This window comes from Salvelinus namaycush, unplaced genomic scaffold, assembly GCF_016432855.1.
Source record: "Salvelinus namaycush isolate Seneca unplaced genomic scaffold, SaNama_1.0 Scaffold110, whole genome shotgun sequence".
In the NCBI taxonomy this organism is placed as follows: Eukaryota; Metazoa; Chordata; class Actinopteri; order Salmoniformes; family Salmonidae; genus Salvelinus; species Salvelinus namaycush.
Window position 1 is genome coordinate 334,645 of NW_024057787.1, and position 20,894 is coordinate 355,538.

The 20,894-nt window shown below is 37.8% G+C and overlaps 1 protein-coding gene across 1 annotated transcript in view; it reads left to right on the top strand.

Annotated features, from left to right (window-relative positions):
- Positions 1–20,894, top strand: part of LOC120035737 (low affinity immunoglobulin gamma Fc region receptor II-a-like) — a gene marked incomplete at its 3' end in the record, with an annotated part of 39,607 nt that overhangs the window by 11,263 nt on the left and 7,450 nt on the right. Inside the window, exon 2 of the mRNA XM_038982298.1 lies at positions 17,352–17,551. Coding sequence (XP_038838226.1) covers positions 17,352–17,551 — 200 coding nt within the window. The remainder of the gene's footprint in view (positions 1–17,351; positions 17,552–20,894) is intronic.

The window sequence follows — 20,894 nt, forward strand, 5'->3', positions numbered from 1 at the left end:
ACTGTAGTCTGTTTCCTGATCGCAAATACTCTTTGGAATTGGCCATATGGAATATTCTCTTTTAGCCTTTTGGGGGGAAAGCTGTTAAACCATATTGATATTGAACCATAAAGATATTAAACCATATTGATATTAAACTATATAGATATAAAAACATATAGATATTAAACCATATATATATTAAACTATATAGATATTAAACTATACAGATATTAAACCATATTGATATTAAACCATATAGATATTAAACTATATAGATATTAAACTGTATAGATCTTAAACCATATAGATATTAAACTATATAGATATTGAACCATATTGATATTAAACTATATAGATATTATACCATATTGATATTAAACTATATAGATATTAAACTATATTGATATTAAACTGTATAGATATTAAACCATATAGATATTATTAAACTCACAGAGTAGAAGACAGGTGCGTTCCATCTCAACGTGTCGATCACTAACTCTCTAAACTCTAGTGACTTCTAGACTGTCCATCCCCCAACCCCACCTCTTGTCTCCTCTCCTTTCTACCCATCTATACTTCCTCTCTGCTGAGAAAGACTGAGAGGTGTGAAATATGTGTGTGACAGAAGGAGGGGGCCTAGAGAGAAGAGATACACAGAGAGAAGAGAGATCGAGAGAAACAGGGAGAGAAAGAGAGAAAGAGAGACAGGAAGACAGAAATAGATAGCTAGAGACATGGAGAGAGAGACATAGAAAGACAGAGAGGAGACAGGGAGAGAGAGAGATAGGGATAGAGAGAGAGTCCAACATTTCCTCAGTGAAAACAATGTCCTGAGCAGATGTCAAATTGGCTTCTTACCAATAATCTGTTTTTCAGTCTCTCGGTCCCAGCTTTGATGCACCTGTACTGACCTCACCTTCTGGATGATAGCGAGGTGAACAGGCAGTGGCTCGGGTGGTTGATGTCCTTGATGATCTTTTTGGCCTTTCTGTGACATTGGGTGCTGTAGGTGTCCTGGAGGGAAGGTAGTTTTCCCCAGTGATGCGTTGGGCAGACCGCACCACCCTCTGGAGAGCCTTGCAGTTGCGGGCGGTGCAGTTGGTCAGTTCTGTAGGTAGTACAATAACAAGATCTCACAAACTAAGGTGGAAAAAAGGCTGCCTAAGTATGATCCCCAATCAGAGACAACGATAGACAGCTGCCTCTGATTGGGAACCATACCCGGCCAACAAAGAAATAGAAAACATAGATTTTACACCCTAGTCACACCATGACCTAACCAAATAGAGAATTACCAGGATCTCTAAGGTCAGGGCGTGACACTATACTGACGCTTTGCTTGTTTGTTTGCCTTATGGAGGGAATAACTACACTGTTTGATGTACTGAGAATCCTGCTGGCTTTACCGACTCCGACAGAGCATCCCGAGAGAGCCATGTTTCCGTGAAACAAAGTATGTTGCCCTGATGTCTCTCTGGAAAGAAATCCTTGCTCTAAGATCATCAACTTTGTTGTCCAAAGACTATTAGCGAGTAATATTCTTGGAAGCAGTTGGTGGTGTGCGCACCTCCTGAGTCGAACCAGTAGGCCGCCTTGAGTGTCTCTCCTCCGCCGGTGATGTTTTGGGTTGGTCTCTGGAATAAGTTAAATTGCTCTGGGGAGAGTAAACAAAGGATCTGCTCCAGGGAAGTCGTATTCCTGGTCGTAATGCTGGTAGTTCTGTTGAGTTACCACCATTCTAATATCCAACAGTTCTTCCCGGCTGTATGTAATGACACAAAACATTTCCTAATGTAAAAAATTGTAAAAAAATGAAATACTAAAAAGTGTCTAAGAGCTACTCGCGATGCTCCATTATCAAACCCATTGCCCTCTGGTTGTGAGGTCTGTGGTCCTGTCACGATCGTTGTATAGAGGAGAAGAGGAGGACCAAGGTGCAGCGTTATTTTAATTAAAATATGAAACACTTGACAAAACAACAAAAACGATAAGCGAACAGTCCTGTAAGGTGAACACACAAAACAGAAAAGAACCACCCACAAACACAGTTGGAAACAGGCTACCTAAGTATGATTCTCAATCAGAGACAACGAACACATAGAAATACAAAACAAGGACAACATAGAACACAAGACATAGAATACCCACCCACATCACACCCTGACCAAACTAAAAATAGAAACATACAAAGCAATCTACGGTCAAACCGTTTGTCAAAAAGGACAAACACCCAATTGAGACTCATGAAAAAATATATACCCAATTCCCCAAACAATGCACGCAGAGCAGAATTAGGACTGTATCCACCAATTATCAAAATCCAGAAAAGAGCTGTTAATTTCTACAACCATCTAAAAGGAAGCAATGCCCATACATTACTTAATAACAAAGCCATCACCTACAGAGAGATGAACCTAGAGAATCAGCCAACTGGTTCTTGGGCTCTGTTCACAAACACAAACACAGAGCCCCAGGACAGAAACACATTTTGACCCAACCAAATTACAAGAAAGCAAAAAGAGAACTATTTGACACACTGGAAAGAATCAACCAAAAAACAAAGCACGGTGGCAGAATACCTGACCACTGTGATTGATTCTAAATTAAGAAAATCCTTGACTATGCACAGACTCAGTGACCCACCCTGATCTGTTTCACCTGTCCTGTGCTTGTCTCCACCCCCCTCCAGGTGTCACCCATTTTCCCCATTATCCCCTGTGCATTTATCCCTGTGTTTTCTGTTTGTCTGTTGCCAGTTCGTCTTGTCTCGTCAAGCATACCAGCGTGTTTTTTCCTGTTCTCCTGTTCTCTCCAGTCACTGTTTTCTAGTTCTTCCGGTTTTGACCGTTCTGCCTGCCCTGAGCCCGTTCTGTACCTTTCTGACTCTGGCCTGGATTACTGACCGCTGCCTGCCCTTGACCTGTCATTTGCCTGCCCCTTTTTTATCAATAAACATCTGTGATTCGAACTGTCTGCATCTGGGTCTTATCCTGATGTCTGATATTACGATCTGGCCATGACTGACCCTGTCACGCTGTATAATGATAGGAGACAGGTGCAGGAATACGTAATAGGGGTTTTATTTCTCCACACAAAATAAAGTATGTCATGAAAACGACGGGGACGAAGTCCAAAACAAACACGTATATATTTAACACAGGAATGTGACCTAAATAAAAGAACGAGGTGTAAACCTCTAAATACACGGGACGAGACCCGTAATAACAAGTGCACAATAACACGTAGAACGAATGCCAAAACAACAAAGCACAGGATCAACGGACATGGGACAATAATCAACAAGGACAATGGGGAACAGAGGGCACATATTTAACACACTAATCAGGGGGAATAGGAACCAGGTGTGTGTAATGAGACAAGACAGTCTGGGGTTGGTGATAATGAATCCAGTTCAGTGACCGGTGACGTAGATCTCCCGAGCTGGTGAACGGAATGAGCAGTACTGGGGGGATCTGTGACAGTACCCCCCCCCCCCCCTAACAGTATGATGGCACCGGCCTCGGCGACGACCACAGGGATGTGGTGCGGGTCGGTCAAGGGCGCCGAAGGTAAAAATCCCTGGTCAGCGAAGCGTCCAGGATGTCCTCCGCAAGGAACCCTGCACCGCTCCTTTGGGCCGTACCCCTCTCAGTCGATGAGGTACTGGGGACGCCCCGCCCGACGCCTCGAATCCAGGACTTCACGGACCGAGTACGCCGGACCTCCCTCGATGTCCAAATATTCTTTACGTCATCAACATGTGAATCGCTGCAAATCGTATTGTATAATCTCTTATATCAGGCCCAGCCTTTGGAACTTTGGTTTTCCTAGATATGGCTATTATATTGTTATCACTACATCCAATGGATTTGGATACTGCTTTAAAGTACATTTCTGCAGCATTAGTAAAGATGTGATCAATACATATCGATGATTTCATTCTTGTGCTGTTTGTAACAACCCTGGTAAATTGACTGACAACCTGAACCAGGTTGCAGCCACTGGTTACAGTTTGAAGTTTTTCTTGAGTGGGCAGCTTGATGAGAGCCAGTCAATATTTACATCACCCAGAAAATAGACCTCTCTGTTAATATCACATACATTATCAAGCATTTCACACACATTATCCAGATACTGACTGTTAGCACTTGGTGGTCTATAGAAGTGTCCCACCAGAATGGGCTTTAGGTGAGGCAGATGAACCTGTAGCCATATTACTTCAACAGTATTTAACATGAGATCCTCTCTAATCTTTACAGGAATGTGGTTCTGAATATAAACAGCAACACCTCCACCTTTGGTATTTCTGTCTTTTCTGTAAATGTTATAACCATATATTGCTACCACTGTATCATCAAAGGTATTATCTAAGTGAGTGAGTTTCAGAGATAGTCAGAATATGAATGTCCTCTGTTACTAGCAAGTTATTGACTTCATGGACCTTGTTTCTCAGGCTGCATATGTTAATATGGGCTATTTTTAGCACTTTTCTGGATTGCTTGATTGTTTTAAATGCTTTACTGGGAAGCTTATCAGAAGTAGACTTACTCATGTTATTTACATTGGAGCTGATAGTGCAGGGTGAGCTGCATAAAGTGGTCTTCCAACTAGGGCACAACGCCTCAGTGTTAACAGTGGTCTTCCTACTAGGGCACACCGCCTCAGTGCTAACAGTGGTCTTCCTACTAGGACACACCACCTCAGTGCTAACAGTGGTCTTCCTACTAGGGCACACCGCCTCAGTGTTAACAGTGGTCTTCCTACTAGGGCACAACGCCTCAGTGCTAACAGTGGTCTTCCTACTAGGACACACCACCTCAGTGCTAATAGTGTAACTCTGGTTCATAGGCACATGAATACTGCATCCAAAGCTGTAGGATCAACAGAGGTATTCAGGGCAATTAGGGGGACATAAATTAAGTTACTTACATTGTGTCTGCCAATGCCCCTAGGATAATGTACATTTTGATGCAGCATTATGACAACTTGTTGTCACAATGGTAGGGATTAACTGAGTTGGTCTTGGGTCATTGATAAGACATTGTTTCAATGCAGCCTTGAAATACGTGGACAGAGTCCAGGAGCCAAGATGATTTGTATGGACTCCGTCATTCTTGTAGAGTATCTTCTGTTTCCAGAAGGCAGACCTGGCTCTCGAGAGATGACAGGGTATGTGCCCAGCGTCCACAAAATAAGGTGGAAACTGCACATCCTTCTGCCAAATATATGAAGAGACACATACAGTGCCTTGCAAAAGTATTCATCCCCCTTGGTATTTTGCCTACTTTGTTGCATTACAACCTATCATTAACATAGGTTTTTATTTGGATTTCATGTAATGGACATAAACAAAATAGTCCAAAATGGTGAAGTGAAATGAAAAACATAACTTTATTAAAAACGGAAAAGTGGTGCATCCGTATGTATTCACCCCCTTTGCTATGAAGCCCCTATATAAGATCTAGTCCAACCAATTACCTTCCGAAGCCACATAATTAGTGAAATAAAGTCCACCTGTGGGAAATCGAAGTGTCACATGAACTGTCACATGATCTCAGTAGATCAAGGACCTCTCCAAACAGTTGTGGACAAGTACAGATGAGGGTTATAAAAAAAATATCTGAAACGTTGAACATCCCAGGGAGCACCATTAAATTTGTTATTAAAAAATGGAAAGAATACGGCACCACAACAAACCTGCTAAGAGAGGATCCCCCCACCAAAACGGACCAGGCAACGAGGGCATTAATCAGAGAAGCAACAAAGAGACCAAAGATAACCCTGAAGGAACTGCAAAGCTCCACAGGGGAGATTGGAGTATCTGTCCATAGCACCACTTTAAGCCGTACACTCCACAGAGCTGGGCTTTACAGAAGAGTGGCCAGAAAAAAAGCCATTGCTTAAGTGTTCCCTTTATTTTTTTGAGCAGTGTATATGACAAATAGAAAACTCTTCAGACATAGATGGGAGGGGTTGAGGGTACTTGAAACAGGGGCTGTGAAACTCTCCTGCTCAAGGACACTTTGACACTCCCCCCATAGAGCACTGGGTGGCTGTGAAACTCTCCTGCTCAAGGACACTTTGACACTCCCCCCATATAACACTGGGGCTCAAGGACTTTGACACCTCTCACTTCACACCTCAGTGCTAATTGAAGATGCAACCAGATCTGTTCTGTCCTAGCAAGCTTGGTAGCCTTAACTTAGTATTCAGTCCTTATAAAGTAAAATGTATCATTGTAATGTAGTATTCTTCTTGGAATTTAAAAGTAACTTCAGACTAAACATTACTCAATCAGTTCCAGGTTCAGGTTGGATGGTGTTTTCAGGTTTCTGTTGTGCTTCTTTTGCTGGTCATTGGTTTGTCAGAGCAAGTTTATCGAACTCTAAATCTATTTCTAAATCTATTTTACAGTAAAAACATTTTGAAAAATTCAGGAACTCATCAATTCAATTCAATGTAATTAAAGGGGCGTTGTTGAAACATATGTTTACATTGCCAAAGCAAGTGAAATAGACAAACAAAAGTGAAATAAACAATAAAAAATGTACAGTAAACATGACACTCACAGGAGTTAAAAAATAATAAAGACATTTCAAATGTCATTTTATATGCAAATGGTTAGTGAAAATAAATAAACATAGTAGATCTGTGGGGTTTGTTTGTGTTCATGAACAAAGCCCCAGGAACAGCTTGCTTAGGGGACTCTTCTCTAGGTTCATCTCTCTGAAGGTGATGGCTTTGTTAGGGAACGTTTGAGAATCGCTTCCTTTTAAGGTGGTTGTAGAATTTAACGTCTCTTTTCTGGATTTTGACAAATGTGCGTGAATCGGCCTAATTCTGCTCTCAATTTGATGTTTGTCCCATTTTGTGAATTCTTGGTTGGTGAGCGGACCCCAGACCTCGCACTCGCTCTCTGTCTGTCTCTCTCTCTGTGTGTCTCCCTGTCTGTCTGTCTCTCTTCTCCCTGTCTTTCTCTGTCTCTTTTTTGTAATTGTGTCTCTCTTTACCTCTATCTCTCCTTATCGCTGTCTCTCTCCCTGTCTCTCTCTCTCCATCTCTCTCTCTCACTGTTACTCTCAATCTCTCTTTCTCTGACTCTCTGTGTATCTCTTCTCTCTAGGCCCACTCCATCTGTCACACACATCTTTCACACCTCTCAGTCCTTCTCAGCAGACAGGAAGTAGAGGTGGGTAGAGAGGAGAGGAGACACGAGGTGGGGTGGGGGGATGGACAGTCTAGAAGTCACGAGTTTAGAGAGAGTTTGTGATCGACACGTTGAGATGGAACGGACCTGTCTAATTCTCTGTGAGTTGAAAAATATCTATATGTTTTAATATCTATATAGTTTAATATCTGTATAGTTAAATATCAATATGTTAAAATCGGTTTGGTTTAATATCTATACAGTTTAATATATGTATGGTTTACTATCGGTAGGGTTTAAAATATATAGTTTAATATCTATATAGTTTAATATCTATATGGTTTAATATCTATATGGTTTAATATCTATATGGTTTAATATCTGTATGGTTTAAAATCTATATAGTTTAATATCTATATATTTGTATATCTATATGGTTTAATATCTATATGGTTTAATATCTATATACTTAATATCTATATGTTTTAATATCTATATGGTTTAATATCTATATGGTTTAAAATCCATATAGTTTAATATCTGTATGGTTTAAAATCTATATTTTTATTATCTATATAGTTTAATATCTACATGATTTAAAATCTATATGGTTTAATATCTATATAGTTTAATATCGATATGGTTTAATATCTATATGGTTTAATATCTATATGGTTTAATATCTGTATGGTTTAAAATCTTTATAGTTTATTATCTATATGGTTTAATATATATGTGGTTTAATATCTATATGGTTTAATATATATACATTTTAATATCTATATGGTTTAATATCTATATAGTTTAATATCTATATGGTTTAAAATCTGCATAGTTTAATATCTGTATAGTTTAAAATCTATATTTTTAATATCTATATAGTTTAATATCTATATAGTTTAATATCTATACAATGTAATATCTATACGGTTTAATATATATATAGTTTAATATCTATATGCTTTAATATCTGCATAGTTTAATATCTGTATGTTTTAAAATCTATATTTGTATTATCCATATAGTTTAATATCTATATAGTTTAATATCTATTTAGTTTAATATCTATATAGTTTAATACCTATATGGTTTAATATCTATATACTTAATATCTATATGGTTTAATATCTATATGGTTTAATATCTATATGGTTTAAAATCCATATAGTTTAATATCTATATGGTTTAAAATCTATATTTTTTATTATCTATATTGTTTAATATCTACATGGTTTAAAATCTATATGGTTTAATATCTATATAGTTTAATATATATATGGTTTAATATTTATATGGTTTAATATCTTTATGGTTTAATATCTATGTAGTTTAATGTTTGTATAGTTTTATATTTATATGGTTTAATATCTATATAGTTTAATATCTATATAGTTTAATATCTATATAGTTTAATATCTATATGGTTTAATATCTATATGGTTTAATATCTATATGTTGAATATCTTTATGGTTTAATATCTATGTAGTTTAATGTTTGTATAGTTTTATATTTATATGGTTTAATATCTATATAGTTTAATATCTATATAGTTTAATATCTATATGGTTTAAAATCGTTATGGTTAAATATCTATATAGTTTAATATCTAAATAGCTAACATCTATATTTGTTTTGTATCTACGTGGTTTAATATCTATAAATACAGTTGAAGTCGGAAGATTACATACGCTAGTTTTGGCAAGTCGGTTACGATATCTACTTTGTGACACAAGTAATTTTTCAACAATTGCTTACAGACAGACTATTTCACTTATAATTCACTGCATCACAATTCCAGTGGGTCAGAAGATAACATAAACTAAGTTGACTGTGACTTTAAACAGCTTGGAAAATTCCAGAAAATTATGTCATGGCTTTAGAAGCTTCTGTTAGGGTAATTTACATATTTTGAGTGAATTGGAGATGTACCCGTGGATGTATTTCAAGGCCTACCTTCAAATTCAGTGCCTCTTTTGCTTGACGTCATGGGAAAATCAAAAGAAATCAGCCAAGAACTCAGCAAAATAATGTAGACCTCCACAAGTCTGGTTCGTCCTTGGGAGCAATATCCAAACGTCTGAAGGTACCATGTTCATCTGTACAAAATATAGTACGCAAGTATAAACACCATGGCACCACGCAGCCATCATACCGCTCAGGAAGGAGACGCGTTCTGTGTCCTTGAGATGAACGGACAGCAAAGGACCTTGTGAAGATGCTGGAGGAAACAAGTACAAAAGTATATATATCCACAGTAAAACGAGTCCTATATCGACATAACCTGAAAGGTGTGCAACTGCACATGGGGACAAAGATCGTACTTTTTGGAGAAATGTTCACTGGTCTGATGAAACAAAAATAGAACTGTTTGGCAATAATGACCATTGTTATGTTTGGAGGAAAAAGGGGGAGGCTTGCAAGCCAAAGAACCCTATCCCAACCGTGAAGCACGGGGGTGGCAGCATCATATTGTGTGGTTGCTTTGCTGCAGGGGGGACTTGTACACTTCACAAAATAGATGGCATCATGAGGCAGGAAAATTATGTGGATTTATTGAAGCAACATCTCAAGACATCAGTCAGGAAGTTAAAGATTGGGTCTTCCAAATGGACAAGCATACTTCCAATGTTGTGGCAAAATGGCTTAAGAACAACAAAGTCAAGGTATTGGAGCCCTGACCTCAATTCTATAGAGAATTTGTCGGCAAAATTCACCCAACTTATTGTGGGAAGCTTGTGGAAGGCTACCCAAAACTTTTGACCCAAGTTAAACAATTGAAAGGCAATGCTACCAAATACTAATTGAGTGTATGTAAACTTCTGACCCACTGGGAATGTGATGAAAGAAATAAAAGCTGAAAAAAATCATTCTCTCTACTATTATTCTGACATTTCAAATTCTTAAAATTAAGTAGTGATCCCAGCTACGACAGGGAGTTTTTACTAGGATTAAATGTCAGGAATTGTGAAAAACTGAGTTAAATGTATTTGTCTAAGATGTATGTAAACATCCGACTTCAACTGTATCTATATGGTTTAATATCTGTATGGTTTAATATATATATAGTTTAATATCTGTATGGTTTAATATCTGTGTGGTTTAATATCTGTATGGTTTAATATCTATATGGTTTAATATCTATATAGTTTAGTATCTATATGGTTTAATATATATATATATATAGTTTAATATCTATATAGTTTAATATCTATATGGTTTAATATCTATATAGTTTAATATCTATATGGTTTAATATCTATATGGTTTAATATCTATATAGTTTAATATCTACGTATATAGTTTAATATCTGTGTGGTTTAATATCTATATAGTTTAATATATATATAGTTTAATATCTATATGGTTTAATATCTGTGTGGTTTAATATCTATATAGTTTAATATATATACTGTTTAATATCTATATAGTTTAATATCTGTGTGGTTTAATATCTATATAGTTTAATATCTGTATGGTTTAATATCTGTGTGGTTTAATATCTGTATGGTTTAATATCTATATGGTTTAATATCTATATAGTTTAGTATCTATATGGTTTAATATATATATATAGTTTAATATCTATATAGTTTACTATCTATATGGTTTAATATCTATATAGTTTAATATCCATATGGGTTAATATCTATATGGTTTAATATATATTAATTTAATATCTATATGCTTTAATATCTATATAGTTTAATATCTATATAGTTTAATATCTATATGGTTTAATATCTATATAGTTTAATATCTACGTATATAGTTTAATATCTGTGTGGTTTAATATCTATATTGTTTAATATCTGTGTGGTTTAATATCTATATTGTTTAATATATATATAGTTTAATATCTATCTATCTATATAGTTTTATATCTATATGGTTTAATATCTATATGGTTTACTATCTATATGGTTTTATCTTTGTGGTTTATTATCTATATGGTTTAATATCTATATAGTTTAATATATATATCGTTTAATATCTATATAGTTTAATATCTATATAGTTTAATATATATATCGTTTAATATCTATATGGTTTAATATCTGTGTGGTTTAATATCTATATAGTTTAATATATATATCGTTTAATATCTATCTATCTATATAGTTTTATATCTATATGGTTTAATATCTGCAATGTTTAGTATCTGTGCAATATGAAGACATTGCTACCATACTCCATATAATATTTGCTTTGAATAACATAAATAGAATAACACATTCATAAATAGCAAAAAAAAAAATATATATATATAAGTAATACAGTATTAATACAATATTATAATATAATATTATATATAATATATATATTAATTAATATATAGTAATACAGTTTTGAAGTGTCTACATCTCTGTATCTGTAAAAAATTTATCATATGGAATAAGGTTTTGGAGAATCTCTCCTATATCTACGAGATAAAAGGAAAGCTAAGGAAATATATTTTTTAATTCCACTCATTTGTATGGGTTACCTTCAGACGAGTCCCTTGATACTTGTGGGGGTCGTAGAGTCTCACCTTTCCATAGTGGGGTCATATTAGTTTGTAGCTGAGAGACTCCTCTTTCCATACTGGGGTCATATTAGTTTGTAGCTGAGTCTCCTCTTTCCATAGTGGGGTCATATTAGTTTGTATCTGAGAGTCTCCTCTTTCCATAGTGGGGTCATATTAGTTTGTAGCTGAGAGTCTCCTCTTTCCATAGTGGGGTCATATTAGTTTGTAGCTGAGAGTCTCCTCTTTCCATAGTGGGGTCATATTAGTTTGTAGCTGAGTCTCCTCTTTCCGTAGTGGGGTCATATTAGTTTGTAGCTGAGTCTCCTCTTTCCATAGTGGGGTCATATTAGTTTGTAGCTGAGAGTCTCCCCTTTCCATAGTGGGGTCATATTAGTTTGTATCTGAGAGTCTCCCCTTTCCATAGTGGGTCATATTAGTTTGTAGCTGAGAGTCTCCCCTTTCCATAGTGGGGTCATATTAGTTTGTAGCTGAGTCTCCTCTTTCCATAGTGGGGTCATATTAGTTTGTATCTGAGTCTCCTCTTTCCATAGTGGGGTCATATTAGTTTGTAGCTGAGTCTCCCCTTTCCATAGTGGGGTCATATTAGTTTGTATCTGAGAGTCTCCTCTTTCCATAGTGGGGTCATATTAGTTTGTATCTGAGAGTCTCCTCTTTCCATAGTGGGGTCATATTAGTTTGTATCTGAGAGTCTCCTCTTTCCATAGTGGGGTCATATTAGTTTGTAGCTGAGTCTCCTCTTTCCATAGTGGGGTCATATTAGTTTGTAGCTGAGTCTCCCCTTTCCATAGTGGGGTCATATTAGTTTGTATCTGAGTCTCCTCTTTCCATAGTGGGGTCATATTAGTTTTTTATCTGAGAGTCTCCTCTTTCCATAGTGGGGTCATATTAGTTTGTAGCCCAAACAGTTCTGGCGGAACAGACAGCTGACTGACTTCAGACGAATCCCTTGACACTTTGGGGGTCGTAGAGCAAAATGCACTTTCCACTGCAGATGGAAATCCAACAGAGGTGGATATCTCTTAAACTGAAGGACTTTGATGGGATGTTTGTATTATGCTAATTAGATTGGCACAGAAATGCATCAATAAACTATTAAGGAAATGAATATCTGTGGTACAGCCCTGTGTTTACATCATGTACCATAGGGATAGTTCTCTCTGTGTGTTTCAGTGTTTACACTATGTAACATAGTGATAGTTCTCTCTGTGTGTTTCAGTGTTTACATCATGTACCATAGTGATAGTTCTCTCTGTGTGTTTCAGTGTTTACACTATGTAACATAGTGATAGTTCTCTCTGTGTGTTTCAGTATTTACATCATGTACCATAGTGATAGTTCTCTCTGTGTGTTTCAGTGTTTACATCATGTACCATAGTGATAGTTCTCTCTGTGTGTTTCAGTGTTTACATCATGTACCATAGTGATAGTTCTCTCTGTGTGTTTCAGTGTTTACATCATGTACCATAGTGATAGTTCTCTCTGTGTGTTTCAGTGTTTACATCATGTACCATAGTGATAGTTCTCTCTGTGTGTTTCAGTGTTTACATCATGTACCATAGTGATAGTTCTCTCTGTGTGTTTCAGTGTTTGCATCATGTACCATAGTGATAGTTCTCTCTGTGTGTTTCAGTGTTTGCATCATGTACCATAGTGATAGTTCTCTCTGTGTGTTTCAGTGTTTACATCATGTACCATAGTGATAGTTCTCTCTCTGTGTTTCAGTGTTTCCATCATGTACCATAGTGATAGTTCTCTCTGTGTGTTTCAGTGTTTACATCATGTACCATAGTGATAGTTCTCTCTGTGTGTTTCAGTGTTTACATCATGTACCATAGTGATAGTTCTCTCTGTGTGTTTCAGTGTTTACATCATGTACCATAGTGATAGTACTCTCTGTGTGTTTCAGTGTTTACATCATGTACCATAGTGATAGTTCTCTCTGTGTGTTTCAGTGATGTTGAGTACACTGGTATACTGTAGCCTCGGACAAGGTGGAGGTGAGTACATTTCTCTATATTCCTCACCTGTTCTATAATAGTAACATTTCTCTATATTCATCACCTGTTCTATAATAGTAACATTTCTCTATATTCATCACCTGTTCTATAATAGTAACATTTATCTATATTCATCACCTGTTCTATAACAGTAACATTTCTCTATATTCATCACCTGTTCTATAATAGTAACATTTTTCTATATTCATCACCTGTTCTATAATAGTAACATTTCTCTATATTCATCACCTGTTCTATAATAGTAACATTTCTCTATATTCATCACCTGTTCTATAATAGTAACATTTCTCTATATTCATCACCTGTTCTATAATAGTAACATTTCTCTATATTCATCACCTGTTCTATAATAGTAACATTTCTCTATATTCATCACCTGTTCTATAATAGTAACATTTCTCTATATTCATCACCTGTTCTATAATAGTAACATGTCTCTATATTCATCACCTGTTCTATAATAGTAACATTTCTCTATATTCATCACCTGTTCTATAATAGTAACATTTCTCTATATTCATCACCTGTTCTATAATAGTAACATTTATCTATATTCATCACCTGTTCTATAATAGTAACATTTCTCTATATTCATCACCTGTTCTATAATAGTAACATTTCTCTATATTCATCAAAAATATGTTGTGTGTGTGTCCTTCAGAGCTAGTTGTTTCTCTAGACACCATGTAACAGACACAAGCTAGTTGTTTCTCAAGACACTATTTAATAGCTAGCATTTCGATGACAATAACAAATAGATATGGTGAATGCGGACACCCTTGGACAACTCCTCTTGACAATTCAAAACTCTCTGAGAAGTAGCCGCTATATAATATAGCTATACATTACTTTTAACCATTTTATCAGGGAATCACCAAAATAAAAAAAATAAAAAATTAGACCGGAACACAGCAGGAGGGTTTCACACACACCAGGTAGTTGGTTCTCTGTGATGTCACCTTCCTGAGGTCTAGTCAACCTCTTCCTGATTGATTGACTGATTAATTGACTGTTTTCATTTATTGATTGATTTGGCTACACATTGGCTTTAGCTCAGCTTTTTCTGTGCAGGAGACCTGGGCTTGAACACAGTGTCTCATATTGAATCTGGTGTATTCTGGTAGAACAAATCAAAGAGTAGATTACAAGATGAAAGGGCGGTTAAAGTTCAATGATGGGGAGATGGAATGTGTTAAGGAGAACCTTAAATGAATCTGTTCCGTTTATTATTTCGGAGTCTTCAGTAAAAAACCTTAGGATGCAACAGCTTCCTTTTAGGTAGTTGGAATTTCCTGGACTTGGATTATGATTATTAGCGGTTAATTCTGTGCTGCATGCATTATTTGGTGTTTTATGTTGTACACAGAGAATATTTTTGCAATAGAGTCTACATTTGGTGTTTGTCCCATTTTGTGAATTCTTGGTTGGTGAGCAGACCCCAGATATTTCACAGCTTTTTTTAGACAGAGGAATGAATAGTTTAGAAAACAATGTCTAGATTGAATTTTTGGACCGTTTTTGGAACACCATTATTTTTGTCTAAATGAGCTTTACTGTCAGGGCCCCGGTCTGACAAAATCTGTGCAGAATGTCTCGGTGCTGCAGTAGGCCTTCCTTGGTAGGGAACAGAAGCACCAGATCATCAGCAAACAGAAGACATTTTACTTCAGACTCTAGCAAGGTGAGGCCAGGTGCTGCAGACTGTTCTAGTGCCCTCGCCAATTCATGGTTTGTTTGTTTGTCAATTAGGGTGTGCAGGGTGAATACGTGGTCTGTCATACGGTAATTTGGTAAAAAGCCAATTTGACATTTGCTCAGTACATTGTTTTCACTGAGGAAATGTACGAGTCTGCTGTTAATGATAATGCAAAGGATTGTCCCATGGTTGCTGTTGACGCATATCCCACGGTAGTTATTGGGGTCAAATTAGTCTCCACTTTTGTGGATTGGGGTGATCAGTCCTTGATTCCAAATATTGGGGAAGATGCCAGAGCTGAGGATGTTAAAGAGTTTAACCCTTGTGTAGTCTTAACATTCTGTATACTCCCCTTGTCCTAAGGGTAAAAAATGACCCGCCTTCAATAAACACCTAAAATAAAGCAGCTTAATTGAATTTTAAACCCCAAATCTATTTTGTATGAAGAAACAACCTGTCATTCATCACAAACTTTGTGAATATCTGGGTTTTCCCTCTTCACAATGCAGAAAGACTGCATTTAGTCAGTGGACAACACTCATTTTAATTACAACACACCTGTCATAAATGTTTCCTTTTCTAAAGTAGAGGTTTATTATTATCATTATTATTATTGATTATTGACTCACTGTTATCAAATCGTAGCATTCTTGAGAAAGTGTGAAAGACTTTCAGTGGCATCGTGGCACGGAAAATCACCCTACTCTGCATCCCAGAGACTACATGTAGCCTCGCCTCGGGACCTATACACACCCGCTAAGATTAGCAGACCTATCTAGGCACGCAGGTCAATCAGTCTCCATATTTACAGAATCCCTCCAAATTTGTCATCTCCAGGACGATTTTTCCGATGGCTGGTGTGATGAACATGTAGAATGTTGAGGCGAAGTCCTGGGCAACTGTGTGTGTGTGTGGACGTGTTTAACTATTCTTGTGGGGACCAGAAGTCCCTACAAGAATAGTAAACAAAGTAAAAATTGACCAGCTGGGGACATTTTGTTAGTCCCCACAAGGTCAAATGCTATTTCTAGGGGGTTTAGGGTTAAGGTTAGAATTAGTGTCAGGGTTAGAATTAAGTTAAATATTAAGGTTAGGAGCTAGGGTTAGTTTTAGGGTTAGGAGCTAGGGTTAGGTTTAGGTTTAGGGTTAGGATAAAGTTTAGGTTTTTGGGTTAGGGTTAGGGTTAGGGTTAAGGTTTAGGGTTAGGGTTAGGGTTAGAGTTAGGGTTAGGGTTAGGGTTAGGGTTAGGGTTAAGGTTTAGGGTTAGGGTTAGGGTTAGAGTTAGGGTTAGGGTTAGGGGTTAGGGAAAATAAGATTTTGAATGGCACTGAATTGTATGTTCCCACAAGGTTAGCTGTACAAGACTGTGTGTGTGTGTGTGTGTGTGTGTGTGTGTGTGTGTGTGTGTGTGTGTGTGTGTGTGTGTGTGTGTGTGTGTGTGTGTGTGTGTGTGTGTGTGTGTGTGTGTGTGTGTGTGTGTGTGTGTGTGTGTCTTTTTGGTATTTGGATAATCCAGGTTCTGGATTCTAAGATTTGTATTTGTTCATCTGTATGTTTTTGCTGTTTGATCTTCATTATTCATTATTAGCCAAAATTGGAGAAGTGGTTTATCCAAACATCTCTTTTTTTGTTTTTTCCAATTTTCCCAGAAGTGGTTAGATTCTACGGATTCTTCAATTACATTCTCTGATGTGTTGTTTTTCCGATGTGTATTTCTGTATTGTTTTATTGATTCACCGTGGTGAAGGCTCTGTTTTTCTGGTTCTGTGTTTTTAGTGTGATAGGTTTCTCAATTTCTTTCTTATGTTTTTGTATTCTTCATCAAACCACTTCATCAAACCATTTCTCAATGTTTCTATCTCTCTCCCTTTCTCTCTCTCTCTCTCTCTCACCTTCTATATGTCAAATCTGTCTCTTTCAGCCACTCTGAGTGTCAGTCCTGACAGATCTCAGTTCTTTAAATATGAGTCTGTCTCTCTGAGCTGTGAGGTTCAGGGGAACTCTGCTGGATGGAGACTGAAGAGGTCCACAGTCTCTGGGGAGCGTTCAGATTGTGGAAGAAAATGGGGAAAACCAGAAGGGTCTTCATGCATCGTGTCGCTAATACCATCACACAGTGGAGCGTACTGGTGTGAGTCTGGGTCTGGAGAACACAGCAATGCTGTCAACATCACAGTACCTGGTATGTCCACAAACACCATCTACTAACATTATAGTGTTTAGTGGTTCATCTGGTTTCAGATAGCTGATGTTATGTTTATATATGATGTTTATGTTTATATATTATATACAGCTGGAGCTGTGATCCTGGAGAGACCTGTTTATATATTATATACAGCTGGAGCTGTGATCCTGGAGAGCCCTGTTTATATATGATGTTTATATATTATATACAGATGGAGCTGTGATCCTGGAGAGACCTGTTTATATATTATATACAGCTGGAGCTGTGATCCTGGAGAGACCTGTTTATATATGATGTTTATATATTATATACAGCTGGAGCTGTGATCCTGGAGAGACCTGTTTATATATGATGTTTATATATTATATACAGCTGGTGCTGTGATCCTGGAGAGACCTGTTTATATATTATATACAGCTGGAGCTGTGATCCTGGAGAGCCCTGTTTATATATTATATACAGCTGGAGCTGTGATCCTGGAGAGACCTGTTTATATATGATGTTTATATATTATATACAGCTGGAGCTGTGATCCTGGAGAGACCTGTTTATATATGATGTTTATATATTATATACAGCTGGAGCTGTGATCCTGGAGAGACCTGTTTATATATGATGTTTATATATTATATACAGCTGGAGCTGTGATCCTGGAGAGACCTGTTTATATATGATGTTTATATATTATATACAGCTGGAGCTGTGATCCTGGAGAGACCTGTTTATATATGATGTTTATATATTATATACAGCTGGAGCTGTGATCCTGGAGAGCCCTGTTTATATATTATTTACATATGTTTATATACACTGCTAAAAAAGGGAACACTAAAATAACACATCCTAGATCTGAATGAATGAAATATTCTTATTAAATACTTTTTTCTTTACATAGTTGAATGTGCTGACAACAAAATCACACAAAAATGATCCATGGAAATCAAATTTATCAACCCATGGAGGTCTGGATTTGGAGTCACACTCAAAATTAAAGTGGAAAACCACGCTACAGGCTGATCCAACTTTGATGTAATGTCCTGAAAACAAGTCAAAATGAGGCTCAGTAGTGTGTGTGGCCTCCACGTGCCTGTATGATCCTCCCTACAACGCCTGGGCATGCTCCTGATGAGGTGGCGGATGGTCTCCTGAGGGATCTCCTCCCAGACCTGGACTAAAGTATCCGCCAACTCCTGGACAGTCTATGGTGCAACGTGGCGTTGGTGGATGGAGCGAGACATGATGTCCCAGATGTGCTCAATTGGATTCAGGTCTGGGGAACGGGCGGGCCAGTCCATAGCATCAATGCCTTCCTCTTGCAGGAACTGCTGACACACTCCAGCCACATGAGGTCTAGCATTGTCTTGCATTAGGAGGAACCCAGGGCCAACCGCACCAGCATATGGTCTCACAAGGGGTCTGAGGATCTCATCTCGGTACCTAATGGCAGTCAGGCTACCTCTGGCGAGCACATGGAGGGCTGTGCGGCCCCCAAAGAAATGCCACCCCACACCATGACTGACCCACCGCCAAACCGGTCATGCTGGAGGATGTTGCATGCAGCAGAACGTTCTCCACGGCGTCTCCAGACTCTGTCACGTCTGTCACGTGCTCAGTGTGAACCTGCTTTCATCTGTGAAGAGCACAGGGCGCCAATGGCGAATTTGCCAATCTTGGTGTTCTCTGGCAAATGCCAAACGTCCTGCACGGTGTTGGGCTGTAAGCACAACCCCCAAATGTGGACGTCGGGCCCTCATACCACCCTCATGGAGTCTGTTTCTGACCGTTTGAGCAGACACATGCACATTTGTGGCCTGCTGGAGGTCATTTTGCAGGGCTCTGGCAGTGCTCCACCTGCTCCTCCTTGCACAAAGGCGGAGGTAGCGGTCCTGCTGCTGGGTTGTTGCCCTCCTACGGCCTCCTCCACGTCTCCTGATGTACTGGCCTGTCTCCTGGTAGCGCCTCCATGCTCTGGACACTACGCTGACAGACACAGCAAACCTTTTTGCCACAGCTCGCATTGATGTGCCATCCTGGATGAGCTGCACTACCTGAGCCACTTGTGTGGGTTGTAGACTCCGTCTCATGCTACCACTAGAGTGAAAGCACCGCCAGCATTCAAAAGTGACCAAAACATCAGCCAGGAAGCATAGGAACTGAGAAGTGGTCTGTGGTCACCACCTGCAGAACCACTCCTTTATTGGGGGTGTCTTGCTAATTGCCTATAATTTCCACCTTTTGTCTATTCCATTTGCACAACAGCATGTGAAATTTATTGTCAATCAGTGTTGCTTCCTAAGTGGACAGTTTGATTTCACAGAAGTGTGATTGACTTGGAGTTACATTGTGTTGTTTAAGTGTTCCCTTGATTTTTTTGAGCAGTGTATGATGTTTATATATTATATACAGCTGGAGCTGTGATCCTTGAGAGACCTGTTTATATATGATGTTTATGTATTATATACAGCTGGAGCTGTGATCCTGGAGAGACCTGTTTATATATGATGTTTATGTATTATATACAGATGGTGCTGTGATCCTGGAGAGAAGTGTTGATATATGATGTTTATATATTATATACAGCTGGAGCTGTGATCCTGGAGAGACCTGTTTATATATGATGTTTATGTATTATATACAGCTGGAGCTGTGATCCTGGAGAGACCTGTTTATATATGATGTTTATATATTATATACAGATGGTGCTGTGATCCTGGAGAACCCTGTTTATATATGATGTTTATATATTATATACAGCTGGAGCTGTGATCCTGGAGAGACCTGTTTATATATGATGTTTATATATTATATACAGATGGTGCTGTGATCCTGGAGAACCCTGTTTATATATGATGTTTATATATTATATACAGATGGTGCTGTGATCCTGGAGAACCCTGTTTATATATGATGTTTATATATTATATACAGCTGGAGCTGTGATCCTGGAGAGACCTGTTTATATATTATATACAGCTGGAGCTGTGATCCTGAAGAGACCTGTTTATATATGATGTTTATATATTATATACAGATGGAGCTGTGATCCTGGAGAGACCTGTTTATATATTATATACAGCTGGAGCTGTGATCCTGGAGAGACCTGTTTATATATTATATACAGCTGGAGCTGTGATCCTGGAGAGACCTGTTTATATATGATGTTTATCCTCTAACGAGCCTCAACCCCGGATCCGGGATCACCCCCCACCCCCCCCACACTGATTAGCATCGCTAGCATAGCGTCACAATTAAATAGTAGCATCTAAATATCATTAAATCACAAGTCCAAGCCACCTAATGAAAGATACAGATCTTGTGAATAAAGCCACCATTTCAGATT